Source organism: Colletotrichum scovillei (genome assembly GCF_011075155.1).
Source record: "Colletotrichum scovillei strain TJNH1 chromosome Unknown Contig00012, whole genome shotgun sequence".
NCBI classification, from domain to species: domain Eukaryota; kingdom Fungi; phylum Ascomycota; class Sordariomycetes; order Glomerellales; family Glomerellaceae; genus Colletotrichum; species Colletotrichum scovillei.
This window is the reverse complement of record NW_023336270.1, coordinates 795,053-812,045: the sequence shown is the minus strand read 5'-3', so window position 1 is coordinate 812,045 and position 16,993 is coordinate 795,053. Positions and strand designations below refer to the sequence as shown.

At 50.6% G+C, this 16,993-nt stretch overlaps 6 protein-coding genes across 6 annotated transcripts; 4 read left to right on the top strand and 2 right to left on the bottom strand.

The window, feature by feature from the left end:
- Positions 1–423: 423 nt before the first annotated feature.
- Positions 424–2,359, bottom strand: HER10_EVM0011748 (uncharacterized protein; the record flags this gene model as incomplete). Its single annotated transcript, XM_035481171.1, has 2 exons — positions 2,123–2,359; positions 424–2,026 (listed from the first exon to the last, which is right to left on the bottom strand). Exons 1-2 carry the CDS (start codon positions 2,170–2,172, stop codon positions 424–426), a joined length of 1,653 nt encoding a protein of 550 aa, XP_035326356.1. The 5' UTR covers positions 2,173–2,359.
- Positions 2,360–4,867: 2,508 nt separating this feature from the next.
- HER10_EVM0011386 (3'-5' exonuclease) lies at positions 4,868–5,761 on the top strand (the record flags this gene model as incomplete). Its single annotated transcript, XM_035480819.1, has 1 exon — positions 4,868–5,761. The coding sequence occupies one exon, from the start codon at positions 4,868–4,870 to the stop codon at positions 5,759–5,761; it is 894 nt and encodes a 297-aa protein (XP_035326346.1).
- A 248-nt stretch (positions 5,762–6,009) lies between these two features.
- Positions 6,010–7,912, bottom strand: HER10_EVM0010117 (major facilitator superfamily transporter; the record flags this gene model as incomplete). Its single annotated transcript, XM_035479586.1, has 6 exons — positions 6,010–6,309; positions 6,373–6,983; positions 7,051–7,156; positions 7,209–7,532; positions 7,590–7,655; positions 7,718–7,912. The coding sequence occupies 6 exons, from the start codon at positions 7,910–7,912 to the stop codon at positions 6,010–6,012; spliced, it is 1,602 nt and encodes a 533-aa protein (XP_035326315.1).
- A 2,476-nt stretch (positions 7,913–10,388) lies between these two features.
- On the top strand, positions 10,389–11,234 carry HER10_EVM0011931 (glycosyl hydrolase family 61; the record flags this gene model as incomplete). Its single annotated transcript, XM_035481341.1, has 1 exon — positions 10,389–11,234. The coding sequence occupies one exon, from the start codon at positions 10,389–10,391 to the stop codon at positions 11,232–11,234; it is 846 nt and encodes a 281-aa protein (XP_035326360.1).
- A 546-nt stretch (positions 11,235–11,780) lies between these two features.
- Positions 11,781–13,332, top strand: HER10_EVM0001874 (N-carbamoyl-L-amino acid hydrolase; the record flags this gene model as incomplete). The annotated part of the gene is made up of 4 exons (XM_035471609.1): positions 11,781–11,941; positions 12,011–12,328; positions 12,382–13,209; positions 13,263–13,332. 4 exons carry the CDS (start codon positions 11,781–11,783, stop codon positions 13,330–13,332), a joined length of 1,377 nt encoding a protein of 458 aa, XP_035326068.1.
- A 581-nt stretch (positions 13,333–13,913) lies between these two features.
- Positions 13,914–15,431, top strand: HER10_EVM0006018 (epoxide hydrolase; the record flags this gene model as incomplete). Its single annotated transcript, XM_035475616.1, has 3 exons — positions 13,914–14,421; positions 14,481–14,678; positions 14,731–15,431. The coding sequence occupies exons 1-3, from the start codon at positions 14,097–14,099 to the stop codon at positions 15,429–15,431; spliced, it is 1,224 nt and encodes a 407-aa protein (XP_035326198.1). The 5' UTR covers positions 13,914–14,096.
- Positions 15,432–16,993: the final 1,562 nt, after the last annotated feature.

The window sequence follows — 16,993 nt, the reverse complement described above, 5'->3', positions numbered from 1 at the left end:
CGCTACTCCTCTGCATAAGTACGGGTATTTATGTACTGACGCCATTCAGCCCTGCGTGGAACAAAGAGATCATGAAGATGGTATTTGCGTTCAATGAGGTACGTTGCCCGTACGTAAGCACGTGTATTGAACGCCAAGTACGTATGTTGCATGGGCCGGAACCCCATATGCTTGAATGCCTTACTAGTGACATCAGAAACACAGTGGGTTCTAACAGTCTCGGTGATTGTGACAGCTATGGCTTCTATCGTTTCGTTAAGAATTTCTTCCTGACATTGAGCATGAAAGAAATCGACGTCATATTGTTTAGTGACGTATTATTTGACGGGGATGAGAGACGAGATCCACGCCGTCCCATGAAGATTGGTAGGAATTGACGGCCATCATATTTCCATCCCAACATAAAGCTTAGGATGCAAACTACTATGGAACAACTACAGTTGCAATCCCCTCGCCCAACTCCTCCTTGACATTCCTTACTTCCACAAACTCTGTATGGAGAGATGTGCCACCGTCAGGCTTATCACGTCTGAAGAACCCAACCACTCTTCCACGCACAATGTGCCCGTTCATATTTCTTTCTTCAGTCTTGGGCTCCGTCCAGATATCCGCCACTCTCTTTTCGTTTGGCGGCAGAGGCGCGGAGGGTGAGACTGGGACCGTAGGTCGTCCGGCAGGGTCCAGTGAAATGCCGTGTTCCAGCTCAATGACCCTTCGCGCCACGGCAACTAGCGTCGCCATTTCCCACAGATTCTCTCGCGGGAGCCCGAGGATGGGCATCAGCCGAAGTAATTCCAGCCGCGTCTCCAGATGACGACATGTCGTCGTAAAAAAGAACAACATTGGTGTGTACCCCGTTTCGAACATGAACTTGGACGTTTTGGCATGGACGCCTTCCATCTTCGAGTGTTCTGATATTTGAACGACCATTTCGGCGAGATTTTTCGCTAGTTGGCTGTAATTTGGCACGTACTTGTCATAACCAGTCAAATTATTAGTAAACGCCATATTCAGCCAAATACGGCAGCACTCGTATCGAGTGGAGAGGAAACCGCGCAGCATATTCGGTACGTAGTCTGGCTTTTCCTCGAAAGCCTTAGTTGTGGGCGAGGACGTGTATTTGCTTTGGTTGTTCAGCTGGGCGAAGAGAATGCTCCACCGGTCAAGCATACTATTGACGTATTCTTGCCGCGCTAGTAATTTCGGAGGAACGCCATTTCCCGTTGGTGACAGGGAACGAAAAGGATATCCTTGCTTCATGAGCTGTAGGGTTTGGCAGTAGAGATCATCAATCATCAACTGGGCGTCTTGGAACGAGGAAAAGCTTGGGGGCATAGGATGTTCCAGTCCACTCAGGTCCGGGAAGTCAGCCTTTTCGCCGCTGAAGAAGAATGAGTACTCTGTGAGGCGTCGGAAAAGCGGGAGAAGATGCTCCTTGGTCCAGGGGAACTCGCTGTGGGTATTTCGAAGGAGCGCGACCCCATGCTTGCAGTGCTTAATAGCGGCTTCGCGCCCAGACTGCAGGAATTCGATGCAGATGAACAGAAGGCAGACAAGCAGGACCGTGGGGTGCTTGTCCTGCGTCTTCATGCCAATCAGCTCTCTCATGGCCGCATTGTAGTGGCGCACAGCAAAGCTGTAATCCCGCGGGGCAACGATCTCGTCAGTTCCGGTGTGGAACTGCTCGTAGAGGTCGCTGATGGCTAGGATGGAGTGCGTTACCGCCGGTTCAAATGTGCTGAACTGCATGACTATGTGCGTCCAGAAGTAAGGATCCACGGCCCCTGAGAGGAGCGGCCCCACGGCTTCAGCAAAGTATTGCAGAGCGCGGTTGTCGCTTGGGGAACTGACTCCCGGAGAGGCGCGACTTGGCTGGACCGTCAGGACCACAGACGGACCCGAACCCGGGGAGCTGGATGAGACATCTGTCAAGTCGGCGACGTGTGGGTAACCATCGCATTTGCGGCCAGTCGCGGTACAGCGCTTGCAGGATGGTCTGCTCTCGTCGCACTTGATTTTACGTACTCTAGCGAGCGTTAGACGACGCGCCAACTCATCTTGAAAACCTTACTCTCGGACTCGTCTCCCGCGATCCAATCGGACGGCAATAGATGGAACTTACTTGCAGGTTAAACATCCCGTCCTAACCTTTCGGCTACCTTTCCGAGCCATAGTTCCGCTAAAAACACAAGACAACCAGTACGAATATCCGTAAAGGCTCGAGCCAGCCTTGTTGTCAGTCTGTTGGTCTCAAGTCCGAACCAGCCACTGACGTGGTGCGCGTGCCGGTCAGGGGCAAATGACCGTTGGACGCCCTCGGTGAGCGGGCAGCCTGATGAGAAAGAACTTTGGGAGTCCGAGGGCGAGGTGCAGGAATGCGAGCGGAGACAGCCCGAGATAATATCTGTGCCCACCAACCTCGGAAGACAAATTGTGGGATACCCCAGGGCGAAACCGAACCCACCAATGTGAGCGTGAGATTCCCAAACAATCCCTGCCGTCAGCATGGGGTAGGATTGAGAGCCCCGCCTAGGACGCGGTGTAGCTGATTGTCTAACCCAATTTGGGCCTAACCGTGTTCACAAACAGGCTGCAAACGTTTAGGCAACGATTCAAAAGAAAATTGTCTTGGTGTGACGGTCATCGTCGAAGCATTGATGACGGGTGTAGCCGCAGCTTGCTCTAGCTCATCGGGAAGGTCATTGTGCTAATTGATTGGATCATTTGATGGGAACACGCAGATTTGTTCCTGACTTGTTGAGTGGATGCAGGCATGGGGGTTTGGATCTTGTTTTCGTTGGAGGGGCACTGCTTACCTTTGTCGTGATAATTGAGGGGAAATGTGAACGGCTGTGTGACAGTCTTTCAGAAATGGGAGGTGGCAATACGATCCAACTGAATGAAGACTATGAAATCTGCTACTAAAATCTCTATAGCTCCATATCAGCTACATGGCCCATAGAAACATCCCACATGGTTGGTCTCCCATGCGTCGCTTCTCTCCATGCATCCGTCGATCTGACTCGACCTGCGTACGCGGCCAAGATCCCGGGTACCAGATCTTGCCTCCCGCAATCTTGAAGACGGGTAATTAGCGGGACTAAGTGACCATCTAGGATAGTCGGGCCAACAGCTTGCCCGAAAAGCCATATGTCTCCCTCGTGATGAGTGTCGCTAATCTCACCAAAGACCTCCAATACTTTAGACTCTGCCAAGACTACTTGCTCGGCTTCTAGCGCGCTCTCCATGTGTTTCTTGTGGCTGCACTGTTCGTTAGCTTTCTGATCACACCTGCCAGTGCTGCAGATTGATTGTGCGAACTTACAACTCGGCTTTGAACTGCAATGCACTCCGGTAGTCCTCGGGGATTTCACCGACTGAGCTCAGTTGCTCGGCAGCAATATTGGGAACTCCGTACCCGCGTGCTTTCTTATCAGGTACAGAGAGTGAAAGGGCTTGGATGTCGTGTATCTTGGCCAAATGCGATCTGATTTGCGCTTCGTGTTCTCGCGGCAAGAGATGGGGATACCATTGGCACAGCCAGTATGAGATTTTCAAAGAACATGTCAATGGTCTGTCAAGACTTTCCCCTGTCAGAGTTGGAACCTTATTGTAGTTATTATTGTCAGAAGATTTGCTTCTGTTGGTGTTGCAAAGAAAAGCTAGAGCTAATCAGGCTGAGAAAGCGATGGGTTCCTTACTTGGCCCTTCGAATTGACTGTCAAAAGATAGTCTGCAGAGAGATTCTCATTTCGGTGTAGATTGACCAGCGCGAGTTGCATGTCCAACTCCAGCTTCCCAGAACCCCTGTGTCCAAATGCATACGTGAGTCTAGTCATGATGGAGTACAGAGAAAAGGGGAAAATATGAAGAGTAAAATCTGATTGGTTACCAGCTCCGGCCGCAGCTTCCTCAGTGGTCGACACCATGCTAGCAGGATGGGATTGGAGCAGAAATCCAACCTCCATTTGATGGATGGAGGATCAAGAAGCCGTATTTAGATGTTTGAGCATGCAACCTTCGGCAATTCTGAATCGGGCTGTAGGCAACTGTCTGACATGCATACTCCAAGCGGGGAAATGATATGCCAACACCCGATGATTGGTGATGGGTGATGAAATGCATCCAGACTTCACATCACTCCTATTGGTTCCGAACTCACCACCCAGGCTATCGTTTACGATGCGCCACCCGAGTAGACGACGAGCAATAAATAAATATATACTGAGAACAGTCAAATGTATTCCAGTACTCAGACTTTTCAAACTTGAGAGCCTTTGTAATATTATGGTCTGATCCCAAAGGCTGGCTTAGTTTCGGACTTGCGTATCCGACACCATCAGGTATCTATCTTAGCATCAACGGTGAATTCTTCCATCAGGGTTCGAAGTTGTCACAGGGATATAAATGAGGCAGAGTGTCCTGATTTTCATGGTTGGTTCACAGAAGACATCTTGATCTTATACTTTCTATTAATCTCTGACTCATTTGAAATGGACCACAATCTGAAGCCATGCCGTTGAATTGACAAAGAATTGAGAGAGGTGATGAGGAGTTGTTATCGGGGCCAAGCTCCGTGCAAATTCGTTGGAACTAAGCCACGCATTAACGGGGAAAAGGGACGGGTCCGCGCGTAACGGTTGTTGAGGACTAGACCACTTTAGTGTTTACGCCTAGCAGGTGCTATTTTCACGCATTTGGAAATCTCAAAATTCTCGTGGTAGTGACGTCGACCATTTCAGGACGCCCATCAGAAAGCCAGACCAGGCGCAAAGTCATATCACAATTCTACTCGGACCACAGCTTCCAAGACCAACTTCACAATCCAACTCCAGCGGCCCGAACGAAAAAGCAGCATAACCATACGATGGTTGCATCAACAACGAATGAGATTAAGCCAGTCGGCTCGAGTCTTGGCTCTGCATCGTCTTCTGATAGCAATTCATTGACACCACTCGCATACGATCTCGTCAATACGCCAAAAGGCATTTCTACCTTGATCGACTATGTCAGCGGACTGCCCAACGACACGGTTCCATTGCATTATGTTGATCTCGAAGGCGACAACCTCAGTAGGCATGGCATCATATCCATCCTCCAGCTGTATGTGGCTCCGAAACAACACACGTACCTCCTCGATATCCACGCTCTCGGTGACAAAGCTTTCTTGACCCCGGGAGAGAGATCAGGCAAAACAATCAAGGGGTTCTTAGAGGACCCCAACACAAAGAAGGTCTTCTTTGATGTTAGAAACGACTCAGATGCTCTTTTCCACCACTTCAGAATCAATCTGGATGGGATACAAGATCTTCAGCTCATGGAGTTCGCCTCACGTCACAACAAGGCAGGATTTCTCAGCGGATTGTCAAAATGCATAGAGAGAAATGCGCCAATGACGCCCGAAGAAATCTTCGCCTGGAGAGCTGTCAAAGTGTTGGGACACAACCTATTCAACCCACAGTCGGGCGGAAGTTATGCTGTCTTCAACCAGCGACCTTTATCTACGGACATCCTTCGCTACTGCATTCAGGATGTTCAATACCTGCCTCGTCTCTGGGCTGTGTACGATCAAAGGCTGGGAAAGGATTGGAAGCACGCCGTGGAGAAGGAAACGAAGAATAGAATCCTGCAATCTCATGCATCTGACTATAATGGCCAGGGCAGACATATGACGGAACCGCCTGCTGATTGGGTTGTGAGAAAACCAGAAATCGCTGCCAATATTCACACTGAACCAACTACAATTACGAGATACACGTAGCATCGATTTCAGGGCAATGAATGGCGGGAACGACTGGCGCCAGAACAGTGTCTGATTGGCAGTTGTGGAAGTTCTCTTATCATATTTCTACATTGCATGCATTTGGAGTCGTATTTCAGGCAATGGGGTTGAAAGCCCTGTGCTAGACAGCTAGACGTGTGTATCTTTAATGTGCTTGAACATCTGATTATCAGCCTGACGAGGTATTACGGAGAACTAATAAATCTTGAGAATGAAGAAGTCATGTTCTATTCAGCAACACCAAATTTACTGAGAGTCCGTAGCTTTGCTCCATATTTCCAGAGCAACAAAGGCGCTGGCACGCCAATCACTACTGCAATGATGGCTAGCAAACTCCCTCCCAGGCCATATCCAAGATTTCTGAACAACGCCGGGACGAAAAGTGGGAAAGCAAATGCAAACATGGATCTCATGAAGCAACATGCCGCCGAGGCCGAAGCAGTGTGAAGAGCATAGCAATCGGCGATGTAAGCCGATATGCATTGGTATGATACCATGCTGCTGCCGATAGTGATGGCTATGCCCACCTACAAATGAATAGTGTAAGTCCGCAGACCAAATAGTGTTGGGGATCAGGTAGTATTTCTTACGTTGGGAAGCATGAAGTGCATCTTGTTTTGCGCAGTCCAGGCGAAGAGGATTATCCCACAGGGCGTAAGAAGAGAAGCAGGGACCATTAATGGAATGCGAAATTCCGGGACTCCCTTCCCATCCTTCTCAGTACCTTGACCTCGTTTGAGTCTTTGGTAAATCATATCCATTGTCGGAGCGGAGATCAAAACGCCGATCAATGCGCCAACGGCAATAGAGGTGTAGTTCAGGCTCGCTTGCCCTTTGTGCATTCCATAGTAATGCTCCCACAGTCTCGGAAAGCTAGATATGATGAGATATAGCAGTCCAAAATTGAACGCCTGATAGAGCGCGAGGCTTTGTATGATGGGTTGTGTAGCGAGCATTATCCATGGGCGAGATAGGCTAGTCTTGAGGATGACAGCGAGCGTGCGCTCCTGCTTTTCCCACTCTGTTTTAATGGCCGCATCGTTGTAGAGCTTACGCAGTCGCTTGGCCTTCAGGTGCAAAAGCCGTGGGGCGTATGTCTCTCTGAGCAAGATGAAGGCGATGACTTGCACCGTGAAGTTCAAGATGACTATGGACCAAAAGGTCCACCGCCAGGTAGCGTACTGAGAGATATACCCACCCGCTGTACATTCAAGAATGATTAGGCTTACACTTGATGCACTTCAGTGGTTTCTGGGTGATCAACGTACCAATAGGGCCGACTGCAAGGCCTAAAATGGGGGCGAATTGCATGAATGCAATTCCCTTCCCCCGCTCCTCTGGCTTCCAGCAGTCAGCTAATACGCCACTGCCCATCTGACAAAAGTGTCAGCATTTTTTAAAACCTTCTCGAACCAGAGAAACACACCCCTATAGTCGCACTGCCGCCTATACCAGCAAGGAAGCGAAAGGCCAAGATCTGCTCCTTTGATGCTGCAAACCCACAGAGGGTAGTCGAGACAATGAAGATCAAATTCCCAACTCGTACAATTGGGGTTCGACCCCATATCTCCGAGCAAGGAGACAATACAAAAGGTCCTAGTGCGTATGTGAGGAGAAATATTGAGAGCACTAATTGCCGCTCCACCTCATTGGTGATGTGTAGGTCGTGACTGATCGGTCCTAGAGCTGGGGCGGCTATCGACGAGGACAGGGGAGATAAGAACGCGAACGATGATATGATCAAAGATGTCTAGGATTTCTGTGAGCTTGTGCTTGATATTTTAGGGTTTGCCAGAGTGATACTGACTGTCCATTTCTGTCTTCGGTCCCAGTTCTTGGGATTTTCTGGGTCTTCCGGCCCATCCCAAGTCACCTACAACAGTGTATTATCGTCAATCCAAGGCAGCTAATGTGTATCGATCCACAGAGGCTTACAGGTGAATATGTAGAGATGCTTCCGTCACTGCTTTCTTGTAGTCTAGGTTCCGATGTTGAGGGCGTGCCTTTGGCATCGCTGCCATGTTTGTTTATGGTTTCGTCTTCGCATAAGGTCGTCAAAGAGTTGAAAGAGAAGAGAGCTGGTCCTAGGGCTTGTTCAGTATCCTCGTTGGAGTCTTGTCGAGGATCCATGGCAAAAGTAGCAAGGAACAGAAAAGTGCCATCAAAGATAAGGTGCACGAGGGATCACTGTCGAAATGACCTGGCCAAGACTTTTATCACCGAGATTGATCTGCCACTCGAGCACTCCGGACTCCTTATACCACCATGCCACTGACTTCCGTGGCTTGATGTTCACCATGGGTCATAGCATATTTACCATCTTTGCCATGGATCAATAATACGGGCCGCAATTTGCAACTTCCCCAACCACATCTAGGGCTGAGCTAGACACTTGAGCGTATCTCAGCTCTATGGAGCCCTTCGTAAAGCTGCCCATTCGGGCCTTTCGGAAGCTGTCGAGCTCAAACCATCGTACAAAGAAGAAGCTTAGCGCAAGGTTCCGTTCCCCGGAAAGACGGTGTAGGCCGAGCAATGGAGGGACCTGCTTCTTCCCCAGACAACCTTCGAGCGCGCTACGATTTGAACTGGCGCGAACTATCTCACGCCACGGCCCGAATGGCACAAAACAAAAGCCACAAGCGCAATTCCCCGTGTTTTACCCCTGTCCTGGACTCGGACCATGAATAATCGTATTGTTCAAATTTCGATGCCCGATTTATGCCATGAGGTTTATGGAACCCAAAAAGTTCGCGCAACGCAATGCACCGTCACCAGGGACAAAAGAAAGGTCCATCCAGGATTCGAACCTGGGCTTACGGAAGGAACTGATTTTTGGATCAGAATCCGACGTCCTAACCAACTAGACTAATAGACCAATCATGATTGAGAACTGCTTCTCGCTGAGTTGATCGCGAGGTTGCGACGTTCATGTTGCGTGTGGTTGGGGGCTGAAGCCCTCACTGTGGACACATCGTGAAGTGGATCTTGGAATCGTAGCAACCTCAGAGGTGCAAGGTGGGCATCTTAGCTCGAATTGTGGATTTGAACATTCGACATCGAAAATTGGAATGAAAACCTCTACTGGATCAAAGGAGCTGGCATGGAGTCGTTCAGTTCCGAGTACCCGGGTTTAGTTGAATAGCAAATCCTAAACAACGCCATAAAGCAGGAATAAGATGTCTCTCTCCACATTGCAGAGGCGTTTAGCTGTCAGCTGTACTACCTACATGCGTAGCGCTGAGCATAGAATTTCAGCTTGACGCCACAATTCCGGGGTGACAGCAATATCCCATAAGGGGAATTTGGTCACGCGACGCAGCTGTGCTTTCCATGTCTGATGGTGTGCTCTGAAGATAGGATTAACATCATTTGTGTAGGGTCAATCCATGGACTCAACAGTTATGAAATCTGCACTGCCTTGCACAAGGCTAGTGCAATTTACGTCGACCATGCCTACTTGATCCAATACTAACAACAGAGTAAATCTGGCCGCATCCAAGCTCTGCATCTTAATCGATGCAACGTAGCAGAGCAGTTACGCTCCTCGTCCGTCTCAGCTTGCGGTAATGCTTTGTTACAGCGACGATCACGGTAGGTGCTTTAGGAAGCTCCGTGGGTCCTGAGCTATTTTCAAAAGCTTGGGCTAGGTCAAACTTGCATCAGAAGAGCGACTAATAAACAGAGCCGGAATTAACGACCCTCTTAAAATAGTCGTTACAGACGGGAAAAACTTTGTTGTTCGCCTTGGCTCTTCAGATAGTAAGAAGCATTGAGGCTACAGGTCTTGGGATCACTCAAAACCTGCAGCTTTAACACCCACTGGGCGATTGGTTTAGTGGTATAATGACCGCTTAGCATGCGGTAGGTCCTGGGTTCGATTCCCAGATCGTCCATTGCTTTTTGCAAGTTCCATCATCTTGCTGTCGCCGTCTGTTGGGTGTAATTTTTTGTGCCAATTTAAGCACCTTTATCAAAAGGAAGTACGGCACGGAAGAAAGCATATCTGCAGATACCTTGGGATGATTGGGGTCGCACCCGGAAGGTTAAATGCAGTGTGTGGGGTAAACCGGCCGGATGCCGATCCCCCTCCCACCCGCGCTTGGAGACATCTCGAAAGGGACGTGTTCCCATGATCCTCCGAGATTCAAGGGGCACGGTTCAGACTAAATTACTTTATTTTCTTATTTAGAAACCAAGGTACTTTTGTTTAGCTTGCACGATCACACTTCAGCCGGACAGCCGCCGCTGACTTAACCTTGAAAGCTTGGCGATCGACCAGATTCATTAATATGGTGCAATATCCCGGTTAGATGCTACACCGTTCGAACTTCTGGCTCTGCACCTTTGTCTACTATCGTGTCCCGTCGTTACAGCAACTTGATCTCGATATGGCCGGAACCATTGCTGCTCCCCAGCCTTCGCGGAGCTTAGTGATGTGTCCCGAGAATCTTTTCCTTGCGAGTGCAGGCTGATGCCTCCGATGCTTTGTTTATATGATCAATTCGACTTGCCCTTGCACCTCCAGGTAACTGTCTCGTGAGGTAGGCTAGATAACGGTGTCACCGCCCACGCAGACCCAGCGAAATCGAAAAAAATAAACCTGATCATGTTTCCCTCCCTAGCGATCCTGTTTGTATTTGTCTCTCTAGCATCCGCTCACAGCCGAGTGACGAATTTCGTAATCGACGGTGCATCCTACCAAGGCTTCAACACACGATCCTCGAACCCCGACATCCTCGCGGCATGGAGCACGACAGTTGTGAATGACGGTTGGATCAGCACCGAGAGCTACGGCAAACCTGACATTGTCTGTCATATCAATGCGACCAACGCTCAGGGCCATGCACCCATTGCTGCTGGTGACACCATTGACTTTCAATGGCAAGGTTGGCCCGAGTCACATCACGGCCCCGTCATCACGTACCTTGCGTTTTGCGGCATTGCCAGAGGGTCCTGCGAGTCCATCGACAAGACAAAGTTGAGCTTTTTTGCGATTGACAAGGTCGGACTGGTTGATCCGAGTGCCAATGCCACGAGTTTTGCAACGGCGTGGGGAATTTGGGCCAGCGACATCCTCATCAGCAATAATGCGACCTGGGCGGTGCAGATCCCGCCCAATATCCAACCGGGTTACTATGTGCTTCGACATGAGATCATTGCACTCCATTTTGCTAGGTATCCAGGGCAGGGCGCGCAGCACTATCCTCAGTGTGTCAACATTGAAGTTACTGGCGGCGGGAGCGACGGACCCGCTGGGACGCCGGCCGTGGATTTGTATCAAGCGGCGGAGGATGGGTTGATCTATGACATCTCCCAATCGCCTACTGGGACGTACAACATCCCGGGGCCGACGATGTACACTGGCGCAACGGCTTTCGTCTCTCAGACTGGGGTGCTGGTCCGTTCATCAACGACTGCGATACCCGGCCGACCGATTGCAACTCAGAGTTGATAAAATCGAGCATAGGAATCGTCGCTAGGTCAGAGGCTTGACTGACTGATGAGTACTAGTACCTGAAAAGCTCGTTCTACTGCCGTTCTTGGAAGAAATGGGGCTGATGGAGACGAGCCGGCCGGATGCTGTCGGTGTGTCACAATAGGGCGGTAGCTAGCCCATGACAAGTTGCGTAGAGTTTGACTCAAAATGACACAAGTCGTCCAGTTTATTTATCCTAGATCCATATATGCTGTCGTGAAGGGCGTTCAAGGCGTAAAAATATGACAAGCGATGCATGTAAACGACGGCTAATCGACAGGACAACCATAGCTGCTGATTGCTTCCATCCACGGCTGACGCTGCGCCGGTGCGATACCCCCGGTTTCGGGCGCATTTGCCGGAGACAAGGTCCGGGGCCAATGCCTTTGCCTATCGCTCTTCACTCTCCTACTTCAACCCAACTGCATCTGCCATTTGCAATTGACTGAGACCCATTGGCTCCCTCGAACAAGTTATTCCGTTACTCTTGTTTCCAATCTCCTAACAGCAGTCATTCTCACCATGATTGCCCGCCTAAGGCCAGTAATTCTGTCCGTTCCCCGCCGGGTGAGGTCCCTCTCAACCGCGCGGGGTTCCTTATCTGGACTCAAGATCAACACCGACCGCCTTCAAGAGACGATTCATCATACGTGTCAATGGGGTGCAGCGCATCGATACGGAAAGTAAGTTTTTGTATCTTTTGCTCCTTTCAACGACTGAGCCGGCCTCAACGCTTACCAGCATGACGGCAGGGGTGCGACACAGACAGGCATGGCCAGACTGGCGCTGTCCGACGACGATGCTCGCGTGAGAAAATGGTTCGCCGATGAGGTGGCAAGCCTTGACTGTGAACTGGCAATCGACGAGATGGGAAACATGTTTGCGAAACGTCAAGGAGCGCTCAAATCTTCTGCTCCGATGACAGCCATGGGGAGCCATCTTGATACCCAACCCCGCGGTGGCAGATATGACGGCATTCTGGGCGTTCTAGCCGCCATAGAGGTGATGAGAACACTAAAAGACAATAACTTCAAGACGCAATTCGATGTTGGTATCGTTAATTGGACCAAGTAAGTGTGATAATCACCTCCAAAAAGGCCGCATAATGGCTGACAGAAAACAGCGAAGAAGGCGCCCGTTTCCCGAGATCAATGATGTCCTCCGGCGTCTGGGCAGGTGAAACCCCGCGGGAAAAGGCCTGGGACTTAGGCGATATCTTCGACCCTTCTGTGACCGTCAAGTCCGAGCTGGAGCGACACGGCTACATCGGTCCGCTCGCCTGTTCAAGCGACGCATCAACTGGTTACCCTCTGGGTGCACACTTTGAGTTGCACATCGAGCAGGGCCCCATCCTCGAGGAGAACGGCAGGAAGATCGGCGTCGTGCAGGGCGCGCAGGCGTATCGCTGGTTCACCTTCACCATCACAGGCCGCGATGCACACACGGGCACCACGCCGTTGAAGTCTCGCAGGGACCCGTTGCTCGCGGCGTCCAAGATGATTGTTTCCTCCAACGCCATCGCGAAGGAGCTCGGGGCGCTGGCGTCGACAGGTGTTCTCAAGATCCCACCCAGCTCGTCGACCAACACCATCGTCTCGGAGGTTACCTTCACGCTTGATATTCGCCATCCCGAAGACGCAGTTGTCGAAGAGGTACAAAGGCGCTGCATCGAGTCGTTTGAGAAGATCGCCGGGGAGGATGGCCGCGGGGTCGAGGTGCAGTGGACGCTCGATACCGATTCGCCCGCGGTCAAGTTTGACAAGGAGTGCATCCAAGCCGTGGAGAATGCAGCGATTGGTCTTTTTGGGCCGGACGGCTGGCTGCCGTTGACGAGCGGCGCGGGGCATGACAGCGTTTACACGAGCAAGCGGTGCCCGACGACGATGATTTTCGTCCCTTGCAAGGACGGCGTGAGCCATCACCCGGAGGAATATTGCAGTCCGGAAGATTGGTCAGTGGATGAGCCCATGGTTTCGTTAAAATTGTGAGCTAACTTTGCTGCAGCGCGAATGGCACTCAAGCCCTGCTCGAAGCCGTTGTAAGCTACGACCATCTGAGAGCTAGCAAAAAGTGAAGTTGTATGAGAGCTTGTGAGAAGGAGGAATTGACAGAAAGCCGTTGGAATCATTTTCTATCAGTACCATGTCATTTCGCCCATGCAAATGAAGTGTTCTTCATTGAGAGTATGGTTGAGGTGAGCATCCGTGAATGAGCACTCAGTGAGTGAGTAAGTCCGAGCACATGCGTTCACTCCTGCATCGAACTCATCGCATGAATGTCCTGGACTGGCCTAAACAAATACCAACAGGCGTCATTTGTAAGAAAGCTTTAATTTATCAGCACGCCCTTATGTTGATTGTCATTATCGCGCCTTTGCGACGCGACGATCTCACTTCAGGCCAACCAGGCTCACCCATGATGTCAGACCCTCAAAGACCACCGGCGAGTGAGTTTGGGACTTTGGTGCTTTTAGCGCTGTAGAAACAACCGTGCTGGACCTCGGAGACCCCCCACGCTCACTCCCGATGCCACAAGACAGCCACACATCATCTAAGGGGCGCCGAAACAGCGAACATGGATTAGTAAGACTGTAGCATGTTATGACCACCCAATTGTGACGCCATATGCACATCCGGATCGTCCAAATAAGGGCGTGTTTGTTGACCATCGGGATAAAACATCGTCGATGAACCAGCCTGTCCAGTCTCGTCGGAGCAGCCAACGAAGCAATTGAATCAGGCACATCTCCAGACACTATCTACAGTTGGCAATAATTCACGCCGCAATTCCGAGTAGAAGCTTCACAGGGTCAAAAATACACAAAACTACACCATCACCATGGCATCCGGAATCAAGCCGTACAAGATCGAGGTTCCACAATCAAAGATTGAGGAGCTCCACGCCAAGCTCGATCTCGCAAAGTTCCCACCAGAGTCTGCGCTCACCGAAAGCTGGGACTATGGCGCCCCGGTCTCGGAAGTGAAGAGGTTGGCCGAGCGCTGGCGCAACGGCTTCGATTGGCGCGCTGCAGAGGCCAAGCTGAATGAGTTGCCGCAATTCACGACAACCATCTCAGTGGATGGCTTCGGCGACCTCGAGATCCACTTCATTCACCAGAAGAGCAAGCAACCTGGAGCTGTGCCGCTGCTATTCTCTCACGGCTGTAGGTTTCACCCCGTCCACTCTTCACACGTATGTCGCCCATGACTGACTTGAGATCAGGGCCTGGTAGCTTCCTTGAGGTCCTCAAGATTCTCCCGCTGTTGACGACGGAGAAGAATGGTCTTTCTTTCGATGTTGTGGCACCGTCTCTTCCTAACTTTGGGTTCTCGGAGGGCCCGGACAAACCAGGCTTCCGCCTACCTCAGTACGCCGAAGTCATGCACAAGGTGATGCTAAAGCTCGGCTACGAGCAGTATGGTGAGTATTCACATTTGAGCAGTCATTGAAACGTGAGCTTACAACCGGGTAGTCACTCAAGGAGGCGATTGGGGCTTTGGAATCACCAGATTCATGGGCCTACTCTACCCAGACCACGTCCTTGCATCTCACATCAACATGGTCTCTGCGAGCCCACCGTCCTTCTTCAAGAACCCGCTACAGTACATTAAGAATCTTTTCCCTTACTCTGAGAAGGAGAAGAAAGGCATTGAGCGAAGCCAGTGGTTCCAGAGAGAGGGTCGCGGATACAACCTTGAGCAGAGCACCAAGCCCGCGACCTTGGGCCTCGCGTGGGCCGACTCGCCCGTGGCGCTGCTATCCTGGATCCTTGAGAAGCTGCATGACTGGACTGATTCATATCCATGGACCGACGACGAGCTTCTGACTTGGATTTCCATCTACCAGTTCTCTACGGCTGGACCCGAGGCCAGCGCGCGGATTTACTACGAGGTTGCGCACCCTAAGCCGCACACGGAGCACATTACATGGGTTCCGCGGGTGAAGCTTGGGTTATCCATCTTCCCCATGGACCTAATCGTTCCGCCGATGAGCCATGCCAAGACGCTGGGTCCCGTTGTATTTGCTGTCACGCATGGTGATGGTGGGCATTTTGCTGCCCATGAGAGGCCTGAGATATTGGTTAAGGATTTGAGGGAAATGTTCAGCAAGGGTGGTGGTGCGCACGATGTTGCGGAGGTGCTGTCGAAACAAAGTCTTCGATCAAAGTTGTAAAGCAGCTTGGCAATGTCACTATGATGTTCACTTCTGAAATTGATATTCAAAATCTTGATTTCATGTTCTTCTCAAGATGGCCAGCTGTTAACCCTGTGGAATACCAGCCTCGTACTAATTTACGTCCCTTATACCCATTAATTAATTATGTTTTCCAACGCCAGATAAGAATGTGCCATGCTCGCATCACAGAATCAACATCTATACATGGAGGTAATGGTCGTCAGACTTCATGACGATGGGGTATTAAACTGTGAGGTAAGTCAAACCCCCCACTTCCTGGCACCCCCCTGTTTCTGGCACCCACAAAAACGATGGGATCACAACCCAACCTCCTCATTACTATTAACTATTGATCCTCAACCACACCCACTACAATACAACTGCCAGCCTCACTAGGGCATTCAGAGTCGCTGGATTCAGCCGTAATAACCTCCTTTTCACCCGCTTCGATTTGAGCCCGATGGATATCCCTGATGTTCGCAAACTTCGTGTTGGGATCGATCTGAACAGTCTTCCTCTTCCTAACTGCAGCGTTGGTAACTTGAGCCCTCAGGTGAGCCAGCTGCTGCTGGGCAGCTGCCAGTTGCCAGGCCTGCTCTGTGAAGCCTTTTCACCTTCCTGAACAGCAGCCGTTGAGTGCTGGTATCATTGTCGAGTTGGGTGTATAAGTGCAGTTGACCGCTGAGCTCTGCCAGCTTCCTGGGTGTCGACCAGACCACTGCAGAGGAAGCAGAATCCCATGGCTCAACAGGGGTAGTTTGTTGACCATTATGGCATCGCTTTTGCCCCGACTGGTTGGTTTGGGTGTGGTGGGCAGCAGAAGGCTCAGGTAATACCATAGGGTTCATCAGGGGCTTAACCATCGCTACAGGGTGTAGACCAGTCCACTTCCAACCACTTCTGATGTTCGAGACTGATAGACCAGCAAGTCGAGCCTTCTGGTAACAGTCCAGGAAGTTCCTTTTTACCTATAATGGTAGAGTCGTTCCATTGAGACAAGTAACCGAGCTCCTTCCGATAGGCTGACTTAACAGGGCTGAAGACAGACTGGTCAAGTGGCTGGAGGACATGAGAGGAGTGTGGTGGTAAGAACAGTAAATGGATATTGTTAATATAGCAATTCCACATGAAGTCTGTCGTCGTGACTCCCATGCCCATCCACAATCAACAGTCGAGCCTCGCCCTCAGCCTCGGGCATAGTCTGTGGATAAACACCTTCTCTAACCATTCAATGGCAGTTAAGTCTGTAGTCCAGCCATTATCTGTTGCTGTAAACTCCCACCCATCGTATGGAACCAGATGTAATGGAAACCACTGTTGTTGGACCGTCTCCCTTGAAAATGATAAGAGGACGAAGTGCCCTACCCAAGGCTGAGATACACTCAATGATAGAGACCCATGCCCTCGACCCAGGTTGTTTCTTGCGAACAGACGTCGTCTCAGCCATGCCCAGCACTAACCCATTAGCCCCTGACCCTCGAGGATGCCAGTCTCATCCATATTATATCTGTTGGCTGGTTTGATGTCCTTGATCTCAGGGATAGCAAGGAACTTAAACC